We start from the raw sequence: 22,130 nt of genomic DNA on the forward strand, positions 1-22,130 counted from the left end.
TGAACACTAAAATAGCAGTATTCAATTCTAGTGACATTGCTTATATTAACAGTTAAAGTTGTCCATTTCCTCCGGATGCTAAATGATTTTTCCATATGGCCGGAGTCATGTCAGTTTCTTTTTTATTATATAGACTCACCAGCTGTCGGACAGGGCATAGGTGGTGGGCTCCCCGATAATTAACATAAGTTAGTTGCGTGGGACGTTCAAGGAGCAGACCAACGAGCTCCTCGGTGTTCTCGCCCTCTTGCATCACCGGTGATCGCCGTGGTGTTATGACCGATACCGTGGTGGGCGTGATCTACAATTCTCGTGATGTGGATCGCGGCTGAGGCAACTGCCTAGAGCGGCTGCTTTCCACGCATGGGATTACAACACAAAGCTTTGACAGTGACTGGTTTTACCAAGAGGGCGAATCAACAATTTAAGCAAATCTTATCTTTTTTACGTGATGTAATGGAGTTGCGGCGTGTGTTGATGATCTAATTCAACTTGCTGATATTTATATGTCGGTCTGTGCAGTCTAGGTTTTTCTTCTTTTTAATATAATCAGCAGTTCTCCTTCCTGATTCATTTATAAAAAAAATAAATATCAGTGGGGGAGAGCATGGAATAGATTTCAGGAGGTAAAGCGAAAGAGGTAGGAAAAGCAACGCCGTTTATGGTCACGGTGCTGCGCTGGTGCGTGCAGGGCGCGTGTGGGTGTGCAGTGCTGAACTGATGTGTTGCTTCATCTGGACGAAGAACTCTTGGCCGGTGGTTGGTGTTGACGACTCCAGAGAAACAAATCCTGGACCCAGCCGAGAATGCTCCAGATTGGCCAGCCGAAATTTGCCCTGCGAGACTGGGGTGAGGCATAGGAGTTGACCTTTAGGGACTAATAATTGTGATTAGTGGATGATAGATATTATAGATTGGCAGTGATAGGCACGGTTGTGGAGATAGGCTGCTACAGTATATAATGCTGGCAAACCGCTGCAGGAATTTCTCAATCGTTGACGAGAGTTTTCTGTAGGTGATTGACGGGGACATAGGTTTAAGTGTCACTTCTAGTCTAATGGCCGAGGTTAATTAAGTCTCTAGCCATTGCCGAGAGCAAGCTGGAATCGACTACAAGCAGTTGCCAACCAAGAATTAAGAATTGAATGACTACCCTGAAACTTGCAGTGTAGTTTGCAACAACTGCAATCGAGCCCCCCGCTCCACTACTTTGACGAGTAACTGCATCAATAACTTTTGTGACACAATACTTAACATTAATTTGTTCTAAATATCAGATATTTCAAATGGATGGAGGACAAAATATTTACTTACGATTGTCTGGTTTTGGAAGGAGGGAGTCCATGGTACACACTCTATCATGAAATATAAGGTATCCTAGTAATTTTTAGACGGATTAAGGAGGTAGGCAAAAGACTAAACATGCCGTTCATGAATGTCCTGTTTGATAGCCTATTGGCAGATTGAATGGGTGATGCATGGTCTAAAACATATGTTTCCATGTCTTTAACTTTAGACAGCTATTAAAATGGATGGTTAGAGCAAAAGAAGTCATCTTTGCATGCCCTTAACTTAGGGGAGCGAAAAATCTAGTGAATAATTAAATGACCGGTGTCTAAACACACCTAAAACACCTTAAATATGTGAGCAACTTTTTTTGCAAAACAATAAACAATCACATATGCTCACATACATGCATAGAAACTCGCTCCTATATGGATATACGCGTGCCTCGCTGTCGATTACCACAGCGCCTACCACCGATTGAATACCATTAATCCATGGACTAAATTTAGAAAAATACGAGCACTCATACCGAGTCAAGATCTTGAATCTATGTAGGCAAGCAGGTTCTAGACGAAGGGGGTAACAAGTAATGTGGTGATGTGATGTGGATCTGACTATGTTTGTTTTCCCTAGTAAACTAGTTTCTTATTTTAAAGGCAGATATTAAGAGACAATGTGCATAGGCTGCACGCTACGCGTGGGACATGTTAGACTCTATCAAGTCTTCCAGATCACAGAAAGTAAGAAGGGAAGAACCAAAGACTCCGCAAGGGTGATCTCCTTCCTTGCTACAATATAGTTCCAATCCATGTCTTCTTCCCTCACGAGGTTATTATTCAGTTTCTAACAACTGCGTGTTTAGATGATTCTTAGACTTTGTAGTTTTTATTTTATTTTCCTATTGTATTGAATTATGTGCAGAACTTCAGAGGGTATTACTAATCGTTCTTCAAAAATATAATCTTTTCATTGCTGCTTGGTACTTGTTCTACTTGAGCAGATCCAGGTTTGCAGTTATGTTAAGGTTTCCAAAAGCCTATTGAAATCTATGCTGTGCAGCAAGATCATCGAGGTTGTTCAGATCTGCCTTGCTTGTTTCACATCCCCTCTGTCCTCCATAAATCTTTCTAGTATAGCTGGAAGGTAGTTTTTCACAACCTGCCGAGCTGCAGAGGAATTTCTCCTGCCGCCACTCCAATCTTAATCTAATCTCCACTGACCCCGCCACATCTTGTTTAGATCTAGATTGTTCTTGTGGATTCAGTTACTTTCTTCTTCATCTTGTTCATAGTATAGATTGTGATTGCAGGCAGATTGAATATTCATCGCAGTTCATCGGTGTTCCTTTCTTCGTTTTGTCACACTACGGAGTCGACCCTTCATCTCAGGCTTCGTGTTCGCTTCACTGATTGCTGGTAAGTCACTGTCTTGGATCTAAACAAGTTATACTAACAAGATAAGCATCAAATCCTTCTGATTTTGCACTAATTTTGTACATGATAAAACACAACAAGAGTAGGTTGTTAAGTTTAGCGGGTTCAAATGTTATTTTTGTTTGCCTTTTCATCCATTCTTCTTGACAAGATTATGGAAACTCTTTGCAAATTTCAGATCTATAAGTTGAAATATCTATATACTCTTGACAAACTAGTTTTTTCTTCGTTGTTATCTCTTTTATACGTGTTAAATAAAATAAGTTACTCTGCTTTACGAACATGGCACGCTAGTAATTTTTTTCTCAAATAATAACTGCATATTACTGCACTAAGAAAAGAAGAATGATCACGACCAGAACTACCTACAAACTGCTGTAGTTCACAGCCACATCGAGTTGACCTAATCCCCTAGCTCCCGCTATACAGCAAAGTTGGTCTTTCCTCTAAAATTGGCCTGTGAACAAGCTACTCGCTAGGGCGAACATCATTGAACACACAATCATTGTGGTGTAGCTTTCGTTTCAAAAAAAATCATTGTGGTGTAGCCACAACATCCAAGAGCACTCCAAAATGACCCGCGATCCAGCTCTCAGCTTCATGTTTCCGCGAACCAGAGCATTGATCTTCAGCCACCAATCATAAAACACCTCATCTGCAGGCTGTGGCGAGAGATCAGGGAGACCATATCACCAGAACAGGAAATACCAAATCTGCTTCGCAAAAACAGTCTTACAAGATGTTTTGTATAATTTGACCCTGTTGGTCCAACAAAAGGTCATGTTAGTAATAAAATTGCAATTATGAGAAATTCTTTTGTTCATTAATGGATAATAGTTATCATATCATATTCTATCTTCCTTTTGTTTTGAGCAACTCTGGAATTGTATACTAAGGACAGGAACCATACAGACTTCTCTTCCTTTGTATTTATTTTTGGCAAAAGTGGAATTGTATACCAAGGACAGGAACCATACGGTGACTTCTCTTCCTTTTTATTTATTTTTGGCAAACGATATCAACACCAACCATGAAGAAGCAAGAAAAAAGGGACTATTAATAGCTCAAATTGCAACAATTTATCGAATCAAAGAATGAGCAGAGCGAAATGGCAAATAATTGCAAAATCAAAGATTGGGCATAGTGAACTAGTGATAGTACTGGTTTTACAGATTTACCCAGACGTCTGGTGACAAGACACTGGCATTTTATCTTTCTTGATTACTGAACATTCATCTGCGTCATTAATTCTGGCTTTCATTTGAAGGATGCTGTTATATGTAACAAATGGATCATGAAGCTTTCAAGCTCGATCACTTGGAGCGCATGCTATTCGATGAAACTGCACAGCCGGCAAACCTGCCACTATCACTTTTGGAAGCCATCACGAAAAATTTCTCTGATGACCAGGAAATTGGCAGGGGTGGTTATGCTGTGGTTTATAAGGTGCGACTGATCCCACAACTTCCCTGTTTAGATTACAGCTTATCTATTTACTCTTGTTCATTCTGACAAGTAATGCTGCTGTGACTGCAGGGTCTGCTTCGAAATGGGACAGTCGCTGTGAAGAAGCTGTCGGTTTCTGTTGGTTTTGACGACCAGAAATTCATTCAAGAGATTGATTGTCTAATGAAAGTGAAACACAAGAATATAGTTCGATACCTGGGATACTGTGCTGACACACAAAGCAAACTTTTCAGTTACAACGGAAGGAATGTCTTTGCAGATTACCCCCAAAGGTTTCTTTGCTTTGAGTATGTATCAGGAGGAAGCCTGTACAACTATATCACTGGTGCGTACGAGGATCTTGCGACACAAAATGTTCCTTTCTGTCTTTAATTTTTTTGTTAATAATATCGATACATTCTAATCATAAAATAGAATTATTACACCAGGTATTGTCAACAATATAAACTATTTCTGATTAATTGGGGGGCATATAATGAAACAACATTTACAAAGCTGCACTGTTTTAGCAAATTTTCGGCAAATTAATGGCAACAATTCCATCCGCACAGAGAATATGGCATACCACACTGCATAAATAGAATAAATGAGTGAATTCCGTACAACAGTTATGTGGTTTAATTCTCTCAAAGGCACAGAAATAAAATAGTAAATGATTGAACTCCGTGTGTAGCATTTATGTTGGTTGCGTTCTCTCAAAAGTACTGTTTCTTTTGGTATCACATAGCAAAACCAGTCTAACATACCTTGGTCTACTGTTTACATAAGAAATGTGGAGCTTGTGAACTAAATATGCTCACATCTTTTGTACTCCCTCCGTTCCAAATTATACGTCATTTTGAATTTTTTCTATATATATAGTTTTTACTATGCACCTAGATATTCGCTATATTTAGATGCATTGCAAAAACTATATATCTAGATAAATCAAAACGACCTATAGTTTGGAATAGAGTTAGTAATTGACTTTATTCACGAGCTATTTAAATGAGGTTCCTTCTTTACACAACTATATATACTTGTGTTTTGATGTTTATTCTATGCAAGTTGTGCATACTATCTCATGTTTTAAGAAATAGTTTTGTCTTATGTATGATGATAATTTGCATAACTGGGAGCACACATATTCCTACGATGTGAAAATTATGTAATAGAAAAATAGTGAAAATATATCATTTTAATAAGAAAAATATATTGTCAAAAGGGTGTTACGTGAATCATTTTGTGTAATTTGTAAAATACATTACAAAAAGTTTAGATTTAGGACAATTTATTGGAAATCTAAGCATGATTATCTTGTATTTGCTCAAAATAAATATACACTTCGTGATATTACTGACCAAGATGAACTGCTTTGAGCATACTAAAAATAACTAGACACACTTATTTATGTTCTGCTGTTACAGATGTGTCCACTGGACTTGAATGGCGAAAGCGCTACTCGATAATCAGGGGAGTTTGTGAGGGCTTGCATTATCTTCATGAAAGGCGTATCGTTCACTTAGATCTTAAACCAAGCAACATATTGTTGGATAATAACATGGTGCCAAAAATTTCTGACTTTGGTTACTCAAGGTTCTTTCATGAAAATCAAACCCAAGAAATTACACAAACTCTTGTTGGATCTATGTAAGTTAGCTTGGCCACTCCCCTCTTTCTTTTTTATTCTTTTTGGATAGATGTAAATTGTATTTGATCTGATCTTAGAATTAATGAAGTGATCTACCACACTTTTTATGCAGTGGGTATTTGGCCCCTGAATTCTTTAATGGAGTGATCACATTCAAGATAGATATATATGCCCTTGGCGTCATAATCGCAGAGATACTGACAGGGAAGAAGGGATATTCGTCGGCTGTCAATGTAAGAGCAACTAGTTCTGAGATAAATACACTACGTCAAAAAAAATTATACCATGTTTGACTTTGTATAGTTTTAGTAAGATTACACCAAGTAGGTAAAATAAAGGTCAATCACATTTCCCCGTACTTTCATGGTAACAATCGAACGGACAAAGGACGAGTGTCACAATATTACCAGAGAAAAAATTTATAAATAATACTGTAAAAATCAAGGGAAATTAGGATGAAAAAAGTGTATAAAATAAAAAAAAATTCAATGCTTGAAATTAGTTTATCAACTGCTCATAATCCAATTATACACCATAAACTATGGTACCTGTGAATAAATAAGGTAGAAACAAAGAAATACGACAGAGGTTAGAATAGTAACTTGATGCAATGGAACTAACTATAGAGAAAAAGAAATTATTTTCCACTTTCCAAATAAAAACTCCAATTAAAGAACCAATGACCGAGTTTGGTAATATTGCACATACCAATCCATGGTAAAACTTTAGGGTGACGTACTTTAAGAATCTGGCAATTCTAATAAAACAGAGTTTGTGTGTCAATGAGCTTTGCCATAGTGGTGCACTAGCATGGGCACATTACATGTAATTGCGCCAGTTATTTACGGTAGCATGGACACATTTCTTTAATGTCCTTGCTTTCGAATAATCTATTTTATTTAAACAAAGGATTCTGTGCACCTTGACCAAAATTGCACAAAAGTGTGTATGTATACAGGAAAATTAATTCCACGATATATACAGATCGTCCAGACTGAATGAAACTTATATTAATCTGACACAATACTCTCCCTGCACGAAGATTCTTGTAGTTCATCATTCGATAATTTAATTAATCCGATGTCAATTTTCTTGTTGGATCAATTGAATCTGAAGAGTATTGTGTATTTGTCCTGAATAGTCGAACAAGCATACAAGAGTATATGACTTTTTTTTTCTAATTTACAAAAAGTAACCATTACACTATGGTACAGTGAATGTGGCATAAGGATTGTGAGTTGCAATTATGTCATTCATCTAAAAAACTACAATACAGAGCTACTGACTTACTAGAACTAATAAGAATCACACAACTCGAAATGGAGTGGCCCGTAGTGTGGGGATATGATTCAGCAGACTAGTAGTTAGACCCAACCAGTAGGGCACCAAAATCAGGAATAGACCATTGCCTCGTCATAGTCATAAGTCAAACATTATTTTCTTGATCACAAATAGATCACCTTCGCGTTTGTGTAAAAACCATTTCCATAGCCTGGAGGACAGCAGAACCATCCGAGCCCCGACACCTTCTGCCTCAGCTCCTTTGTTTCACAACAACCATAGTGTGGCTCTGAAAGTCGGGAGCCGCCACAAGGAGGGTAGTGCCAGCTCCTCCTCCATCTTGCCCTCGATCCTTCAACATAAGATCTGTCACTGTTGGGGATAAATCCTGCCCCCTTGAGGTGCCTTGTGTGGGCACTGTCGGATTCACATTGGCACGCCACCCCTACGCAGAATGGGTGACCTAGCCACGTCGATATTTGAGGTGATGTCTCCAAGTAGTGGCACGCCAGTTGACATTCACGGTGGCTTGGGAGACCATGGTGGAGGCGCCCTAGTTGCCCAGGATATTTGGGTCCGGTGATGTGAAAGCTGGTCAGACCAGGCCAGCAGGGCATGTAATCCGGTAATTTCGCTGAAAAAAGAAGTATATTTGCTATCATACAACCGAATCATGCGAATAGAGAGGATTTTGAATAGTTTTGAGACCGCCCAAAAAACCTATTTAGAAATATCTATCATTTTTATCCTGGGATCATAACAGTGAACATCTACAAGCAGAGGTTCATCTAACTCATAGAAAGATCTATTACTCACTTGAATGGAAGAACACCAGATATTCTGTTATCAAAGAAATCCACTTTGATGGCATTACCAAACACATTGGAAACGTAAAGGAACTTAGAAACATCGCTAGTACAACTGTCAATAATCTGATTTGTTAGTTAATTAATTAAACTATTTGGAATAGAAAAATAAGTTGAGGGAACATCACAATGCAACATACAGAAATCACAGAATCAGGCATGCGAAAACACGTTCAACCATCCGCGTCATCATGGACGCTACGGTGCTGCCGATTGGAGATGGTTTATCTACTGAGTGGTAGACGTTGGCAACGGCACTAGATCTGGAACATGGCAAAAAGGAGGTTTATGTCCTTGTGCATGTACTCTGTTTTCAGAGATGTTGGGGAAATAGTATAGAGATACATGGTCAAAATTTTCATAAATAGCTAAAATTTACTATAAATACAATTAGTAATTCGTAAAAGCTTGAGGGGCTTAGGGTAGGGTGGCACTCTTGGTCGTGCCTTTGGGCTAGCCCAGGGCAAATGGGTCATGGAGGAAAATTACCTTTTCGAGAAGGACAACAGAGAGAGACCATTTGCCGTATCTACTATATTACATTCACACTCTCTCCTAGTCCCAAGCCGAACCCTAGAATTACCAGCCGCAAACTCTAAAGGGCCCTTGTCATGAGCCCAAACCTCCCAACCGATGAACCATCGTTGTTATGTTCTACTACCATCACCATAAAAACAATTTGATTTCTAGATTTGCTCTAAGTGGAACTATATCATGTTTGACTATAGTTATAGAAAAGTGTACCATATTTACCGCAACAAACTAGTACCATTAGATCCACCATTAAATATCATTTATAATGTATTTATTTGATCTCATAGATATTGGAACATCATGTTTGAAAAGATGTTCCTAATTTACTGAACAAAAATTAAATGCTGCATTTTTTTAGGTACTCGAATGCTGGAGGAACCGGTCCATGAAGTCAGGGGAAGACACACCGTTGGAACAAATTAGAGTATGCGCCGAGATATGCATACGTTGTCTCGAATCAGACCCCCAAAAGAGACCAGAAATACGGCATATAATTGAGGCACTTAATGAAACAGAAAGCGTTATGCCAGATAGACAAAGTATAGCTGAGATGCATAATGACACAGAAAGCATGGACGAGTCCATCGAAGCTGGCACGATGAGTACTTTATTGGTAGGAAACTCGTGTTCATCTCACACAACCGTATCTTTCTTGGAGATTATGCTCCAAATTGATGGATAATGGGAAACCTTCGAGTTTAATTTTCAGCAGGCAGAAAAGACTCCCAAAGGGCTACAGCAAGAAGATACACCCATGATGTCAGGAGTGGAAAGCAATCAGGTGGTTTCTACACTGGTCTTCCATAGCCTATAATTTTAACAAAATATCTTAGTGTACAATCAATAGGTCTGGTGACCGGGTTTTGCCGGTGGCCTCTAATAACATATACGTTCTTTTTATAAAACCCTTGATAGAAATAGAGTACGAAACTCTGTTTAATTAGTACCTTGTTGTCCTTCTGTTACATTAGCTCCAAACCAACTTTTTACAGTCACCAACACTACAATACATTTTCATTACAAAGCCATGCACCGTTACCACGGGCGGATCTACGCTCAGGCCGACCTGGGCCATCACCCACTTACGAAAATGTTTTGCTAAGATCCCCTGTGTATGCTTCTAATCATAACGCAAACAAAGCTCGTATTTGTTGGTTTATTCAGAGTAGCAGCATCCAGACACCAAGCTACACACGTCCTGATGTACGCCTCATTAAAATTCCACGCTGCGCTATCTCACAAACAAACCTCGTATTTGTTACCCTGCATCGGTACAGATTATGGAGCTTAACATCCTAGAGCGCATAGTAGCTGGAAGTGAGGAACCGGGCCATCTAGATTTGCCACTTCTACAGAGGGCCACCGAAAATTTCTCCGAGAAGAGAAAGATTGGTGTTGTTGGAAGGGGAGAGGTTTACAAGGTAACTTATTAGTTTTTAATGGTATCATATCGTCATGTTTCCTCACTGCATGGCAGAAAATGCATAACGCGCATGGCCATGCTCACAAGAGATGTTAAACAGGGCATCCTTCGAAATGGGTTTGTTGCTGTGAAGAGACTTTTCAAAAGCCGTGTAATTGAAGACAAGATGTTTCGTCGTGAGGTTGAACGTTTGATTACGGTTAGGCACCAAAATATAGTACGGTTTCTCGGTTATTGTTCTTTTACAGGAGAACATGTGGTGTCATCTGAAGGAGGAAACCTTGTGGTCAACATACAAGAAAGGCTGCTCTGTTTTGAGTACATGAGCAACGGAAGTCTGGACAGCCATCTCACTGGTACATTATTTTCATGATTCCTAATGGCAGGATCGTTTCCTGTTCTGTATCTAGATTTGTGTTACAAATCTCCTTTTTTTTTCCTTTTAATGGGAAAAGTCCATTTTACACGCTTCAACTGTCATAAAAGTTTGATTTTCAACCAGATAACGGTGGCCATTCAACTATTAAAACTGGGTATGTTTGACCTCTTCATTGATTTCAAAGGTGGCTTTCTATTTTGTAGAAATTAAAAAAATCAAGTTTACTCTAAAAAATTATAACTGATTTGTTTTAAATTAGAAAAATACGAAACTAGTAGCAATACTTTTAAAAAAATAATACTTATCTATTGGTACACAACTTGTCAACTACCTATCTATTACTTGTTAATATGACGTGTTTCACTACCAAAAGTACTTAAAAGCTAGTATTTAAGTACCATTCTTTTAAATGTCATCTGTAATTACCAACTCCCGCTGCATCACCTGGTGGGTAGAAACTGGTCTTTGAAGATAAAGTCACCACAACAGGCCCGACCTTTGGACGGCATCAGGCCCGCTCATTTCTATCCCAAGCTATGGGCTAACAACGTGAAAGTAGAGATAATAGGTAAATGAAAATTTTCAGTTTACACACTCGAACTATTACAAAAATTCAATTTTCAATATTCACATATAAAACTGGATAACAGAGACCATTCAATTGCTAAAACCGAACAAATTGATCCTTCGGATGGTTTTAAGCATATGTTTTAATTTTATTAAAATTAAAATATTCAAGTTTAAACTATAATATCATAAGTAATTTATTTTAAATCAAAAAATATGGAACGAGTACCAATATTTTTAAAAAATATATAACCTATCTATTGGCACTCTGCTTGTCAATTATTCAGATCTAATTTTTTCATGTTTCTAGTATGTATTTACTTATATTTGTGTCTATTACTTTTGAATAAATAAAATTCAAATAGAGGAACAACAGATAGGTTATATTTTTAGAAAAATTTTGGTACTAGTTTTATATTTTTTTTCTTATTTGAAATGAAATAGTTTTGAATTTCTAGAATTTTTTCACAATTTTTAATTTTTAAAAAAATATAAACCACCCTTAAAACCATTCCAAGGGCTAAATTTGTTCGGTTTTGGCAGTTGGATGGCACTCATTATTCGATTTTACAGTTGAAGGTTGAAAATTGGACTTTTATAATAGTGTGGATTGGACTTCTCTCATAAGTAAATGACATGAACTTAAAAACCTTCAGCGATTGAAGCATTCAGATCAGCTTCTCAGTTTTCTATAAATTATAGGGAGGCGAACCATCATTACAACAAGTTACATGTCGGTACAATTTAATGGTTGCTTTCGGCAAATATGCGAGGGTATTCTGGTAACTACATGTCTACCTTCGCAATGCTTTTTTCTTTGATAAAAATGCATTGCTTTTCAACCACTCAACCTTCATGCACTGCTTTTGTTGTGAGCACACGGTCCTGGGTCGGCCTTGTTTTCCCACAGCCGTCCGATCCTTTGTGAATGACCCTGAAGGATCCGAAGATGAGTTGCCTAGCTAGGCCTTTTCTCCATATTTTCCACGCCCGTATGTCATCTCCGTCCTTTGGCCTCAAACCTTCACACATGAAATACCTTAGGGCTCTTCATATCTCGCGTCAATGCTACGTTATACGTGAAGGTTTCTGATGCAGCCTTCCGAAGGATACATCCCCAATACCACCTCTCCATGGACTTTGAAGAAAACCTTATCATTGCTTATGTAATTGCAGTAAAATATTCTTCTTAATTCAACAACATTATCCAATCACCAAAGTGATCAAGGCTTAAGCAACCACATTTCGTATGCTCTGGTTATTTCCTTCCCTGAACCATCTTCGGTACTTTAGTTTACAATACTTTCTTCATATTTGATGAATAAAATGTTGGAAGGGATACGGAAAAGGTAAATATGGGTGTCTCCGCTGCATATAAAAAAAAAAGAGTAGTTGAACTTTCCAACAAAATAATTCCATAAGTAAATGATTGAATGGGATTCGCTTGGGCAGCTACTGTTGGTGGGAAACTTCCTTTAGGAAAAATCATTTTAGTAGCTTATATGCCCTCGAAGGGTTATAATTTTGAAGATGCAATAGTACTAATTAGCGAATATTTGGTATTTTTGGAAATTTATAGTTCTTTTCGCATCATAAAATATGAAACTCGTAAGGATACAACAAGCCAAGGCTCCATTGAAAAATCACTAAAGACATACAAGATTTAGAAGAATATTACTTTGGATGGAAATGGATTTTTGAAGTTGGGATACTGGGTAGAAACCGGTGATTTTTGGCCCTGGAATTGAACTATTTACTTGTATCTGAGAAGAACTTAATAGGAGGATGTTTGATCGGGATATATATATATATAAATTCTTTCTTATTTCTTCATATATTTCTGCAGATGAATTGAGGGGCCTTGAATGGCATACCCGTTACGAAATTATTGTGGGAATTTGCAAGGGCTTGCTTCATCTTCACAAGGAGAAGCATATCATCCACATGGATCTCAAACCAGCAAATATACTACTAGATGATCAGATGGTGCCGAAAATTACAGATTTTGGTATATCGAGACTTGATCGTAATTCATGTTCTAAAACTACATCGCTTCTTATATCATTGTACGATACACATTTAAACAATACATTATTGTTCGTGGCATTGGCTCTCTTACATGACAGTGTGTTGATATATGCTGTCATCATGCAGAGGATACAGTGCTCCAGAATATTTTTTGGAAGGAAAATCATCAAGCAAGTCAGACATATATAGTCTGGGTGTAATAATCATAGAGGTGGTCACCGGAAGCAAACAAAAGATGCCCAATATTACTAAGGTATGAGTGATACATATAGTGATGCTGAGGCGGATACAGTTTCTACTTACGGTGATTTTCTTTTTCTGTAGATCTAGGTTTTAATAGGTGTTACCCCTATTACATGTTTGTCATTTTGGCACATTTTGTAACATCAGAATTTTATATAGTAACTATGACATAAAATCTCTTAGTTCTCTATTATTGGAACAATTCAATCCTCACCATTATTAGGAATGTTTGACATATATTAGAAACAAGCCATGCTATTGATTATATCCTAGCTAACATTGTGTCGTCACTATATTCTCAACACGATGCATGTTAACATCATTTGCATTAAATATTTTCGTAGTGATCTATCTAAAAACCGGCTTTGTGAAACAATGGCAGGTACTCAGAAGATGGTGGTACAGGTGGAATAGATCAGCAAAACATACACCTTTGGGTTATCAACAAGTGAGTAAATGCCTCGAGTTGGCTGATAGATGCACGCAAGTTGACCCGAAAGGCAGACCTGACATATCAAATATAATAGATGAGCTCAATCTCATAGATTCTATGGAAGATCAATTCCAGGTAAGTCTTATATATGCTCGTTGAACCTCAAGAGAACTATTGACAAACTGTGGTAAGGCATTTTTCTCTCCCTCACAGGTAATCCCTTGCTTGGAGGGCATGCTTGGGGTTGACCCGCTCGAAATACATATCTCCTTTGAACTTGACCAGCAGATATGGAAGTCATCCATAGAGATGACCAACGATACAGATGATTGCTTGGCCTTCGTCACAAAGGCAAGCCTACAGTGCTTACACATAGAGCCAGACAAGAGCATGGTCCCACCACGATCCAAATGCAGCGTTACCATTACAGTGATGCAAGCGCAGGTCATGGCACTGCCAAATAATCACTACAGGGAGGAAATCACCGTGCTGAGCACCAGAGTTGATGGAGGTCTCTCTGCTGGGGATATAACTGAACACATGTTCAGTGACAGAGATGGTAAAGTGGTTGATGAGGTGAATGTGATTGTTGTTTTTGGCACACCACCATTGGCCGAGGATTTCTAAAAAAATATATTCTGAATCATCGAGAGGCAGCAGATAGTTATTTGGAGAGACCCACATGTGTTTTGACACTCTGATACCTATGTGGCATTTGCAAACAGACGTTTGCTAGTATAGGGCTCGAACCATTTCTTTTTTGCAAATGTGATACTTAAAACACTTGATCGAGGTGTTTTAGGTTATGGTACAAGTAGATGATATATGAAAATTGTATGATGACATTATTCATGCCAAATGTTTTACATCCAAGTCAATTTAAAAGGAAGGTACATAAGTTTTGTTAGTGAATTCCTCCAGATTTTTTGGATTCTCAGTCTCGATCAGTTTTCCTGGTAAATGGAAAGTGCATAGCTGCTTAAGAATCACATTCACCAGTGTAAGAGAAAATTTTCCTCCTGGAGCTGTACTCCCTTCATCCCAGAATATAACTACTTTTATATTTGTTCTAAGCTAGGCTGCCCAGGCGTTTTTACCTTTAACCAACAATGTCAGTTTTACTCCATATAAATCGACTGAAATCTTGTTTCTCTGTTAGTCAACGTTCTTTGTTATCGGATCTGTGCCTGATGGCTGATGAAGAAGTAATATGCAATCTGTGTTAACGGGTGTGGCTAAGAGCCGTGTGGAGTGTTTTCAGGTCCGCAATTGGTTTTGGGTTCACGCTTATGCTTTGTTTCATGTCTGAGCTGTTGGATTTATTGGGCACCCCATTAAATCTTATGAACATCTCTCATTGCATCTTCAATCAGCTCAATGTCATTGCGTTCATTATTTATTCTACACAAATGATCTGCCACTAGGCTCTCTGATCCTTTTTTGTCTATGATTTCAACATCAAATTCTTACAGCAAAAAGATCCATCGAATTAACGTTGGCTTTGCATCTTTCTTAGACAGAAGGTACTTGATAGCAGCATGATCAGTGTAGATAATTACCTTGAGTTAACAATATATGATCTGAAAGCAAAGACTACACCTAACAACTCTTTCTCTGTTATTTACTGTAGCTTCGCCTACCTCTACATCAAGTACAACTTATCGACCCAAATTACAAACAAGACATGTGAGTAGTGAAACCGGAATGCATTCAATGAGCTCTAGTCAACCACAGTGACCGATTGTCTACTCGTGCAACGGATCAAAAGGGTAATTTCTAGATATATAAACTTTAGGTATTAATTCTCACATACAAAGTGTATGTTGCCCTTTACTCATTCTGGGAGTTACAAAAAGGAATATGCAATACAATCCGCCTGAACAAAAGACGTAATCTATTATGCTATCTTGGCAACACGATCCTTTCTAATGGCTCGTGTCGCGTGCTCTTGTGTTGCCATCGATCTTGTGTCTCACAATTCCTCTCCCATACAATCTACCACCTCGGGTACTTCCTTTGTGGTAAAACACCAGCAGTATATTAATCGAACTCTTTATGAATAATTTCAATGGATTGCCAGATGGGTTATAATATGAAAATATGGTGATTAAAGAATATTTCGGCCTCATCCATTTTCTATATTTTAGTACAAATGATTTTGGTTCTGTTACTTTTATATTGGTAGACAGCAACACGGGCCTGTGTATGTACGCTTCTAGGGCAGATATTGATTTGCTTGACTTCCATGGATGTATCCCAGCTCGTCATATCTAAAACTATCAGGCCACATGATAATTAGCTAGTAGCTATTAGCTGATGGTATCAACACATGTGTTTGGCTCGGCGAAAGATTGCAAAATCTATGTGGTTGATATGTCCTATTCACCTACATATATGCATGATGACTAGATTAATGGATATATAAAGTCGTTCACTACTATAAACATATGTATATATACTATATGCAGATCGCGCATCTATTATCTCTGTAAAATGCGTGAAAAGACATCTTTCCTAACAAACAGTAGCACCAGGACAACTACAGCTTTTTTATTAAAAGAGAACCCCATTTATAACTGAGACCTCAACATAAAATAAAATTACATTGAAGCACGCCACTAGGTCCCTATCCTTCATCTTCCTTGCATCCTGCGATGTCTACTGCTTTAGGAAACTCCATTACCATGGAACTTCACCAACTATAGCTTCACCGATCGATGTTCAAGGCTTTTCCAATATGATAAGCCAATATACACCATTATGAAGTTTAGGAACTTCAAGAAACCGTTCCAAGTATCAAACTCCAACACGAGCTATCACCGCCGATTTTCGACCTGTTGGATCAGGGTCGACACTGATGGAAAGCGCTATCACCGTCGGGTTCACAACCGGCGGTGATACCCGGTCAAACAACAAAAAGAAAATAAAAAAACACGACGGCCGCAACTAGCCCCACGCGCCCCACCTCCGCCGCCACGTGCTGCTGCTACCGCTCGGTGAGGCCGCCGGCCCCGCACACCAGCTCCCTCACTGCCCCGCGCCCACGCGCCCGTGCCCGTGGGCCGCCGCCGCGCCACGCCACCCTGTTGCCTCGCTCGCCACGCTGCCGCCGCCGCAGCCGCCGCCACCGTGATTCCTCGCGCAGCCACGTCTCCACCCGGCCCATCGCTGCTGCCGCCACTGCGGCTCCGCCTAGCCACAGCGGAGGAGGTCAAGGGAAAGGCAGCCGTGACCACTCGCCCTGCTCGCGCGCTGCGTCCCTCGCACCGACATCGCGGCTCCGCCACCCCTGTACCCGCCGAGAGAAGGAGATAGGGAGGAGGGGAGGCGGGCGAGGAGGGGAGAGCCGGGCGCCACGAGGAGGCGGAGCTCACGAGCATGCGGAGAGGGAGAGGAGGAGGAGGAGAGGGCGGCACCGCACTGCCAAAGATGGAGAGGGGAGAGCGGGAGGAGAGGGGCCAACAGCGGGGGAGGTGGCGGCAGGGAGAGAGGGTGAGCGGCGGGGGAAGGGAGGAGAAGGACCAAGAGGGGAAAGATGAGATTGAGACTTCTTTTTTGAAAGGATGAGACTGAGACTCATGAGAGAGAAGGGGAAAAATATAAGGTGATGATGTACGACCAGGCGGTAATATCCACTATTACCGCCGGCTCGAATGGGAATCGTTGGAGATCCAGCGGTAATAGGGCGTTTTTGATGATGGATTCTATAGTAGTGTATCCAGGAAAAAACTGAATTTCCAATTCTTGCATTCCCAATTTACCAATTTTCTTCAATCAATTCATTGGCAGCGTTGTCAATGCAAATTGCATATGATACAGGCCGGTGAAACTTGCCAAATGTTAGCAAATATCTTGCTTTGTAGGACATATCACTGTCTTTTGTGTCCCGTGGCAGCCTAGCAGAGCGTTGTTGCTCCCTAGCATAACTCTTTAATCTTTGTACCTCACTTCCCATCTACAGATGGTTTTACTTCGATTCTAGCCAACTTGCAAATCGTATTTTATTGTTGAGACGCATTTGCTAAAATGCATTATGACTTGACCAATAGCTGGACCAAGTATTACATCTTTAGTAGACCTTCACACTTGTACACACTACTACTACTCATCTGTCGATCTCTATAAATAGTGAAACTTTTCAGTCATATATATATCGCACCATCTCACACACACCTTATCTCAGGAGAGAAACCATTTAGCCCAGATCTAGTTTCCATGTCTTCCGCAGCTTATGGCAAGCTGGCCACCATCTGCTGCATCATGCTGATACTGACCATGGGGCAGCTGATGGCTGATGCTGCATCACCACATAAAGGCAGCCGTCATCTACTGCAATTTGATGGTTTGGAAGCAAGCAACCGTGCTACATTAGCGCCGCCAGGAACAGCACCAGGCAGCCAGGGCTTGAATAATGCGCTAGTCTGGAACACCGCCGAGTCCCCTGCCACCCGCCGTGTGAGGATCACTGGCCCCCCTAATTGATAGGGTCGACCGTGACAAGTGTTGGTCACCCTGCTCTCTGTTCGACGGACGCTGGCAGTGGCCGTTCACCCTGCTCTGTGTTTGTTATTTGCAAAGTTATGTTTTTGAGAGTGTGTTACGTAGTGACTTAGCTCCTGTTCTTGCAGGCTTGCAAGTTGCAATTACGTATAGTAAAAAGTTTGAAGTATGTGTAACTACTACTGTTCGTGTACGTCTATTGGTTTCATAAAAAAAAGTTGCATGTGTGTTGATGCTGCATCGATCATGTGATCCACTGGAAGCTATATATTCTAACTGCTGGTAACTCAAAATGTCATATCTTAACTATCAGCACATCTGAGATGTCTTTCCAGTCTCAGATATTACATGTCCGTTGATGCTGCATGGATCCTGCAATCCCACCCTCCACCCCCCGATCCGTGAGGAAACACGATAAGACCGGAGGGGAGGAGTATCAGATCCGATCATGGCGATACCAGATCTGGACACCGCTTGATGCCATCGAGCTTTAGAGAAGACCGGGGAAAAGAGAGGAAGGGAGGATAAGGGTCACACGCTGCCTTTCTCGCCGCCACACAGACTTCTAGCGGCCTGCTTTGGTGATGGCGAGGCGGAGGAGAGGATGGATGGGGGTGGCGGTGACGGTGGACTCGGCTCCGCCTGCCACCTCGAGGAGGAGCGACCAAGTGGCTTTTTTTCCAAAAAAGGGATTCCGTGTAAGTAGAGCAGTAGAAGTGTGTGTTGAAGAATTTAGACGAAGAAAAGCACACATCAAATGCATAAAAGAATATGAGGTTTATTAAAAGCTAGACATGCCAATCTAAGTACCGAAGAGAAATCGTCCAGTGACACATTAGAGCATCCTTGCCAAGGTCTTCATATTGCATAATGATCATACTCCCTCTGTCCTAGAATATAACTCCGTTTAGGATTGTTCAAAGTCAAATATTTTTACATTTGACCAAAAATTGACCAAAAATATATCTAAAAAATTAATTTCAAATAGAATCAATTGGTTGGTTTCAGAATGAATCAACAGATATCATGTTTATGTTGTCAATATTTATGTTAATTTTGTTATTCATAGTCAAAGTTTAAAAGATTTGAATTTAGAAAATCTAAACGGAGTTATATTCTAGGACAGAAAGAGTACTAATTAATTAGATACAAAATATAAATGGCTCCCCGGTGTAGTATTCGATCAGCTTCAATTATTGTGTGACACGGAATTTTTTCAGTACAATGCTCATACTTCTGTAGATAATGGAAGCTTTACTGAATTCCAAATTGTTGGATCGAGTTGATACAAAGACCTTAAAACATCTTTCCCTTGCCTTGCTGTTGAATTCAAGATTGAAAATTCTGTCATACGAGAAAAAGTGGGCATCAAAATTAATGATAACATTAGGCACTACTTTCAAACAAAAATGGCCTCAGAAAAAGAGATCCCGTCCATTTTTTTTAACATTCACTGCTACAGAACCATCTTTCATCCTCCTTATTTATCCCAGCCAGTTTTGGACCCGAGACTAATGAAAGCATTAGTCCTAGGTCCAATGGCTAGGGGCCTGTTGGGAGGTTGGAGCCACCAACCAGCGGTTGGTGGGTCCAACCGGGACTAAATTCGTTAGCCTTTTATCCCCTTCTTCCTCCCCTGCCCAAGCCATTCCTCCATTCATGTTCTTTCTGTTCTTGGCTCTCGGGTAAGGGGAGGTCATGCTAATTTTCTCCACGATTTGTGAAGTCTTTTGATTCCCCCATCCATCCAACAATTTAAAGGTTAGAAATTTCATCTTCTCATCTTCCATTGCTATTGTAGCTCATTTCATGGTTTGGAAATAGAGATTTTGAGGTTTTTTAGAATGGGAAAAATGTTGGAATTTTTTCAATTTGTACACCATTTGAGCTCAAGTTACTTAAGGTTTGCATAGAGTAGAATGTTATTTTTTTGGAATGGGAGTATAGTAGGATTTTTTATTTTTAGAATGAGAGTATGTATATATGACCATACGTGGATTTGAATGTGAAATGTGAAATGTGTAAATGTGAAATTTCAAATTGAATATTTATGCGCAATGTGAAATGTCAAATTGATTAATTGTTGAAAGTGAAAAAAAATGTATACTTGGTATTATACTATGAATGAATTACTTGGACACTCTAATGATGTATTTATTCAGGCTTACATTGAAATCATCGAGAAGTAAAAAAAATCTTTATTTCGGAACATCTATCTATTCTTAATCTTGACCATACGTTGATGACATTGCCATTCGGGGCCAACATGATATTCATGACACAATGCGGTATATGGACGTGATGTAGAAGTACGGCCTTGGTCCCAATGAAGAAATCCTCACCTTTGAGCGAGATGAGAATGCCACCATTTGGACCAAGGCCGTACTCCTTCATCAGGTCCCTATACCGTACTGTGTCGCGGATATCAATGTTAGCCCCGAATGGCAGTGTCATCACCGTATGGTTAAGGTTAACGACAGATACATGTTTCTAAATAAAGATTTTTTTTCTTCTCGATGGTTTTTGCATATAGAGCCTAAAATAAAGTTGTGAACCTTTATTTCTTCCCATATGGCGTGGGACGATGAGTGCTCGCCTCAAACTGAAGAGTGTCAGAATAATTAGTGTTCGCCTCTAAAAATTTATTCTTTTTTTACATTTATTTGATAACTGTAGTGAGATTAGTTTTATTTTTGAAAATACTATAATTGAGTGCTTCACCCAACATGATGAGTAATTAATGTTTAAGACCATAGAAATGGCTTTGCAACATGATGCATTGGAGCGCTGTGCATCTACTCGGGCATCGGTACACAATCATTTAAAGCGCACAGGACATTCCCTTGAGTTCCGCCCTCAAGAGCGCCTTGGACTTGTTAGCGATCGTATTCGTTGTTGGATTAAGAAAGCATTTCATTGCCTCCCGCTTGGTAATGCAAGCTGCAAATTTGAGCGTGAATTTGATGTCGAGTTGCATGGTACGAATGATGATCGCGAGTTGATGGCTCAACGTAAATTAAGGCGCGAAGCGTCGGGGATGGCAGAAATTGATGAGCCAAAGAAGGGGATAAACAAGCAAACAGATGAGCCAAAACGGCACATAGTTCTTTTAGGAAAAAGAAACATCGTTGGAGTCGAGGACAAGACCGACCTGTCGGAGAATTATAATAAGTTTGTTGAGATTCCTCCTTTTACGGTGAATGTTGATCCATGCATCCTGTTAGCCAATGAGGATGCTCCATACTTATGCTGCGATCGGAATCAAGGGACATATGTGAAGAGCAAGACAATTGCCGTACCAATAGATGCTGATCTTTAATGTATTAGAATCATTATGTATCATTTTATAAATATTTTATGAATAATTTGTATATTTTGATTATACGTACTTCATTGTTGTTCGTTGTGCTTTATAAATTTTGTAGTTTTTTACTTAATTGTCTTGTTCAAATATAATTTTTAGATACATTTTGTATTAGTACTCAAATATCTAGATTTATTTTATCAAACTTATACTAACACACACTAACACTACTCACACACTCTCTCTCACACACACACTCACATACACTCTCACACACACACTTATTATTTATTATAGTGATTGAAATAAGGCAAAAACTCATGGATTCCATAAAAAGGCATATTATTGGCAATAATATTATGGCAAAACTCATTTTTAACGTTAATGTGGTGGCAAAACTCATTTCCGGTCAAAAAGCAATAATTTCAAACATTTCATTTAGCTAATACATATTTGCATGGTCAAAATAAAAAATATAATGTGTATCAAGTTATGTATTTAATGGATCAAAACACATGAATATAAATTGAAGATTTTCTTGTGTATATCAAATCTAAACAAAACGAAATACTTTGTTTGGCATTTTTTTGACCCATAAATTATTTTTTACGCAATTAACAACTGCCAGCCTATTTATAAAAAATAAATCAAAATTAAAATAGTACACAAAAACTGGAATAGAGCCCTATTTGCCCTGGGTGATAGATCCACTCAGGACTAAAAGTTGGCCAAAATTTCCTGTGGCCCGTCAAAAT

At 39.3% G+C, this 22,130-nt stretch overlaps 1 protein-coding gene across 5 annotated transcripts; it reads left to right on the plus strand.

The window, feature by feature from the left end:
• Positions 1-1,978: 1,978 nt before the first annotated feature.
• LOC112902066 (receptor like protein kinase S.2-like) lies at positions 1,979-14,478 on the plus strand. Of its 5 annotated transcripts, none has more exons than XM_025970969.1 (14): positions 1,979-2,115; positions 2,597-2,702; positions 3,988-4,166; positions 4,257-4,512; positions 5,594-5,816; positions 5,930-6,050; positions 8,857-9,111; positions 9,208-9,279; positions 9,776-9,919; positions 10,022-10,277; positions 12,714-12,933; positions 13,022-13,148; positions 13,521-13,706; positions 13,785-14,478. In XM_025970969.1, the coding sequence occupies exons 3-14, from the start codon at positions 4,008-4,010 to the stop codon at positions 14,196-14,198; spliced, it is 2,433 nt and encodes an 810-aa protein (XP_025826754.1). In that variant the 5' UTR covers positions 1,979-2,115; positions 2,597-2,702; positions 3,988-4,007; the 3' UTR covers positions 14,199-14,478. The 5 variants fall into 5 exon arrangements, with proteins under 5 accessions (XP_025826754.1, XP_025826757.1, XP_025826755.1 ...); XM_025970970.1 differs by having other exon boundaries at positions 2,031-2,359; XM_025970971.1 differs by having other exon boundaries at positions 2,098-2,115; positions 2,601-2,702.
• The last annotated feature ends 7,652 nt before the right edge of the window (positions 14,479-22,130 follow it).

This window comes from Panicum hallii, chromosome 8, assembly GCF_002211085.1.
Source record: "Panicum hallii strain FIL2 chromosome 8, PHallii_v3.1, whole genome shotgun sequence".
Lineage (NCBI taxonomy): Eukaryota > Viridiplantae > Streptophyta > Magnoliopsida > Poales > Poaceae > Panicum > Panicum hallii.

Coding starts and splice junctions, on each gene's coding strand:
- LOC112902066 (XM_025970969.1), top strand. CDS start 4,008: ATGGATCATGAAGCTTTCAAGCTCGATCACTTGGAGCGCATGCTATTC. Junction 6,051..8,856: donor GATATTCGTCGGCTGTCAAT/GTAAGAGCAACT, acceptor GCATTTTTTTAG/GTACTCGAATGCTGGAGGAA. Junction 9,920..10,021: donor GAAGGGGAGAGGTTTACAAG/GTAACTTATTAG, acceptor GATGTTAAACAG/GGCATCCTTCGAAATGGGTT.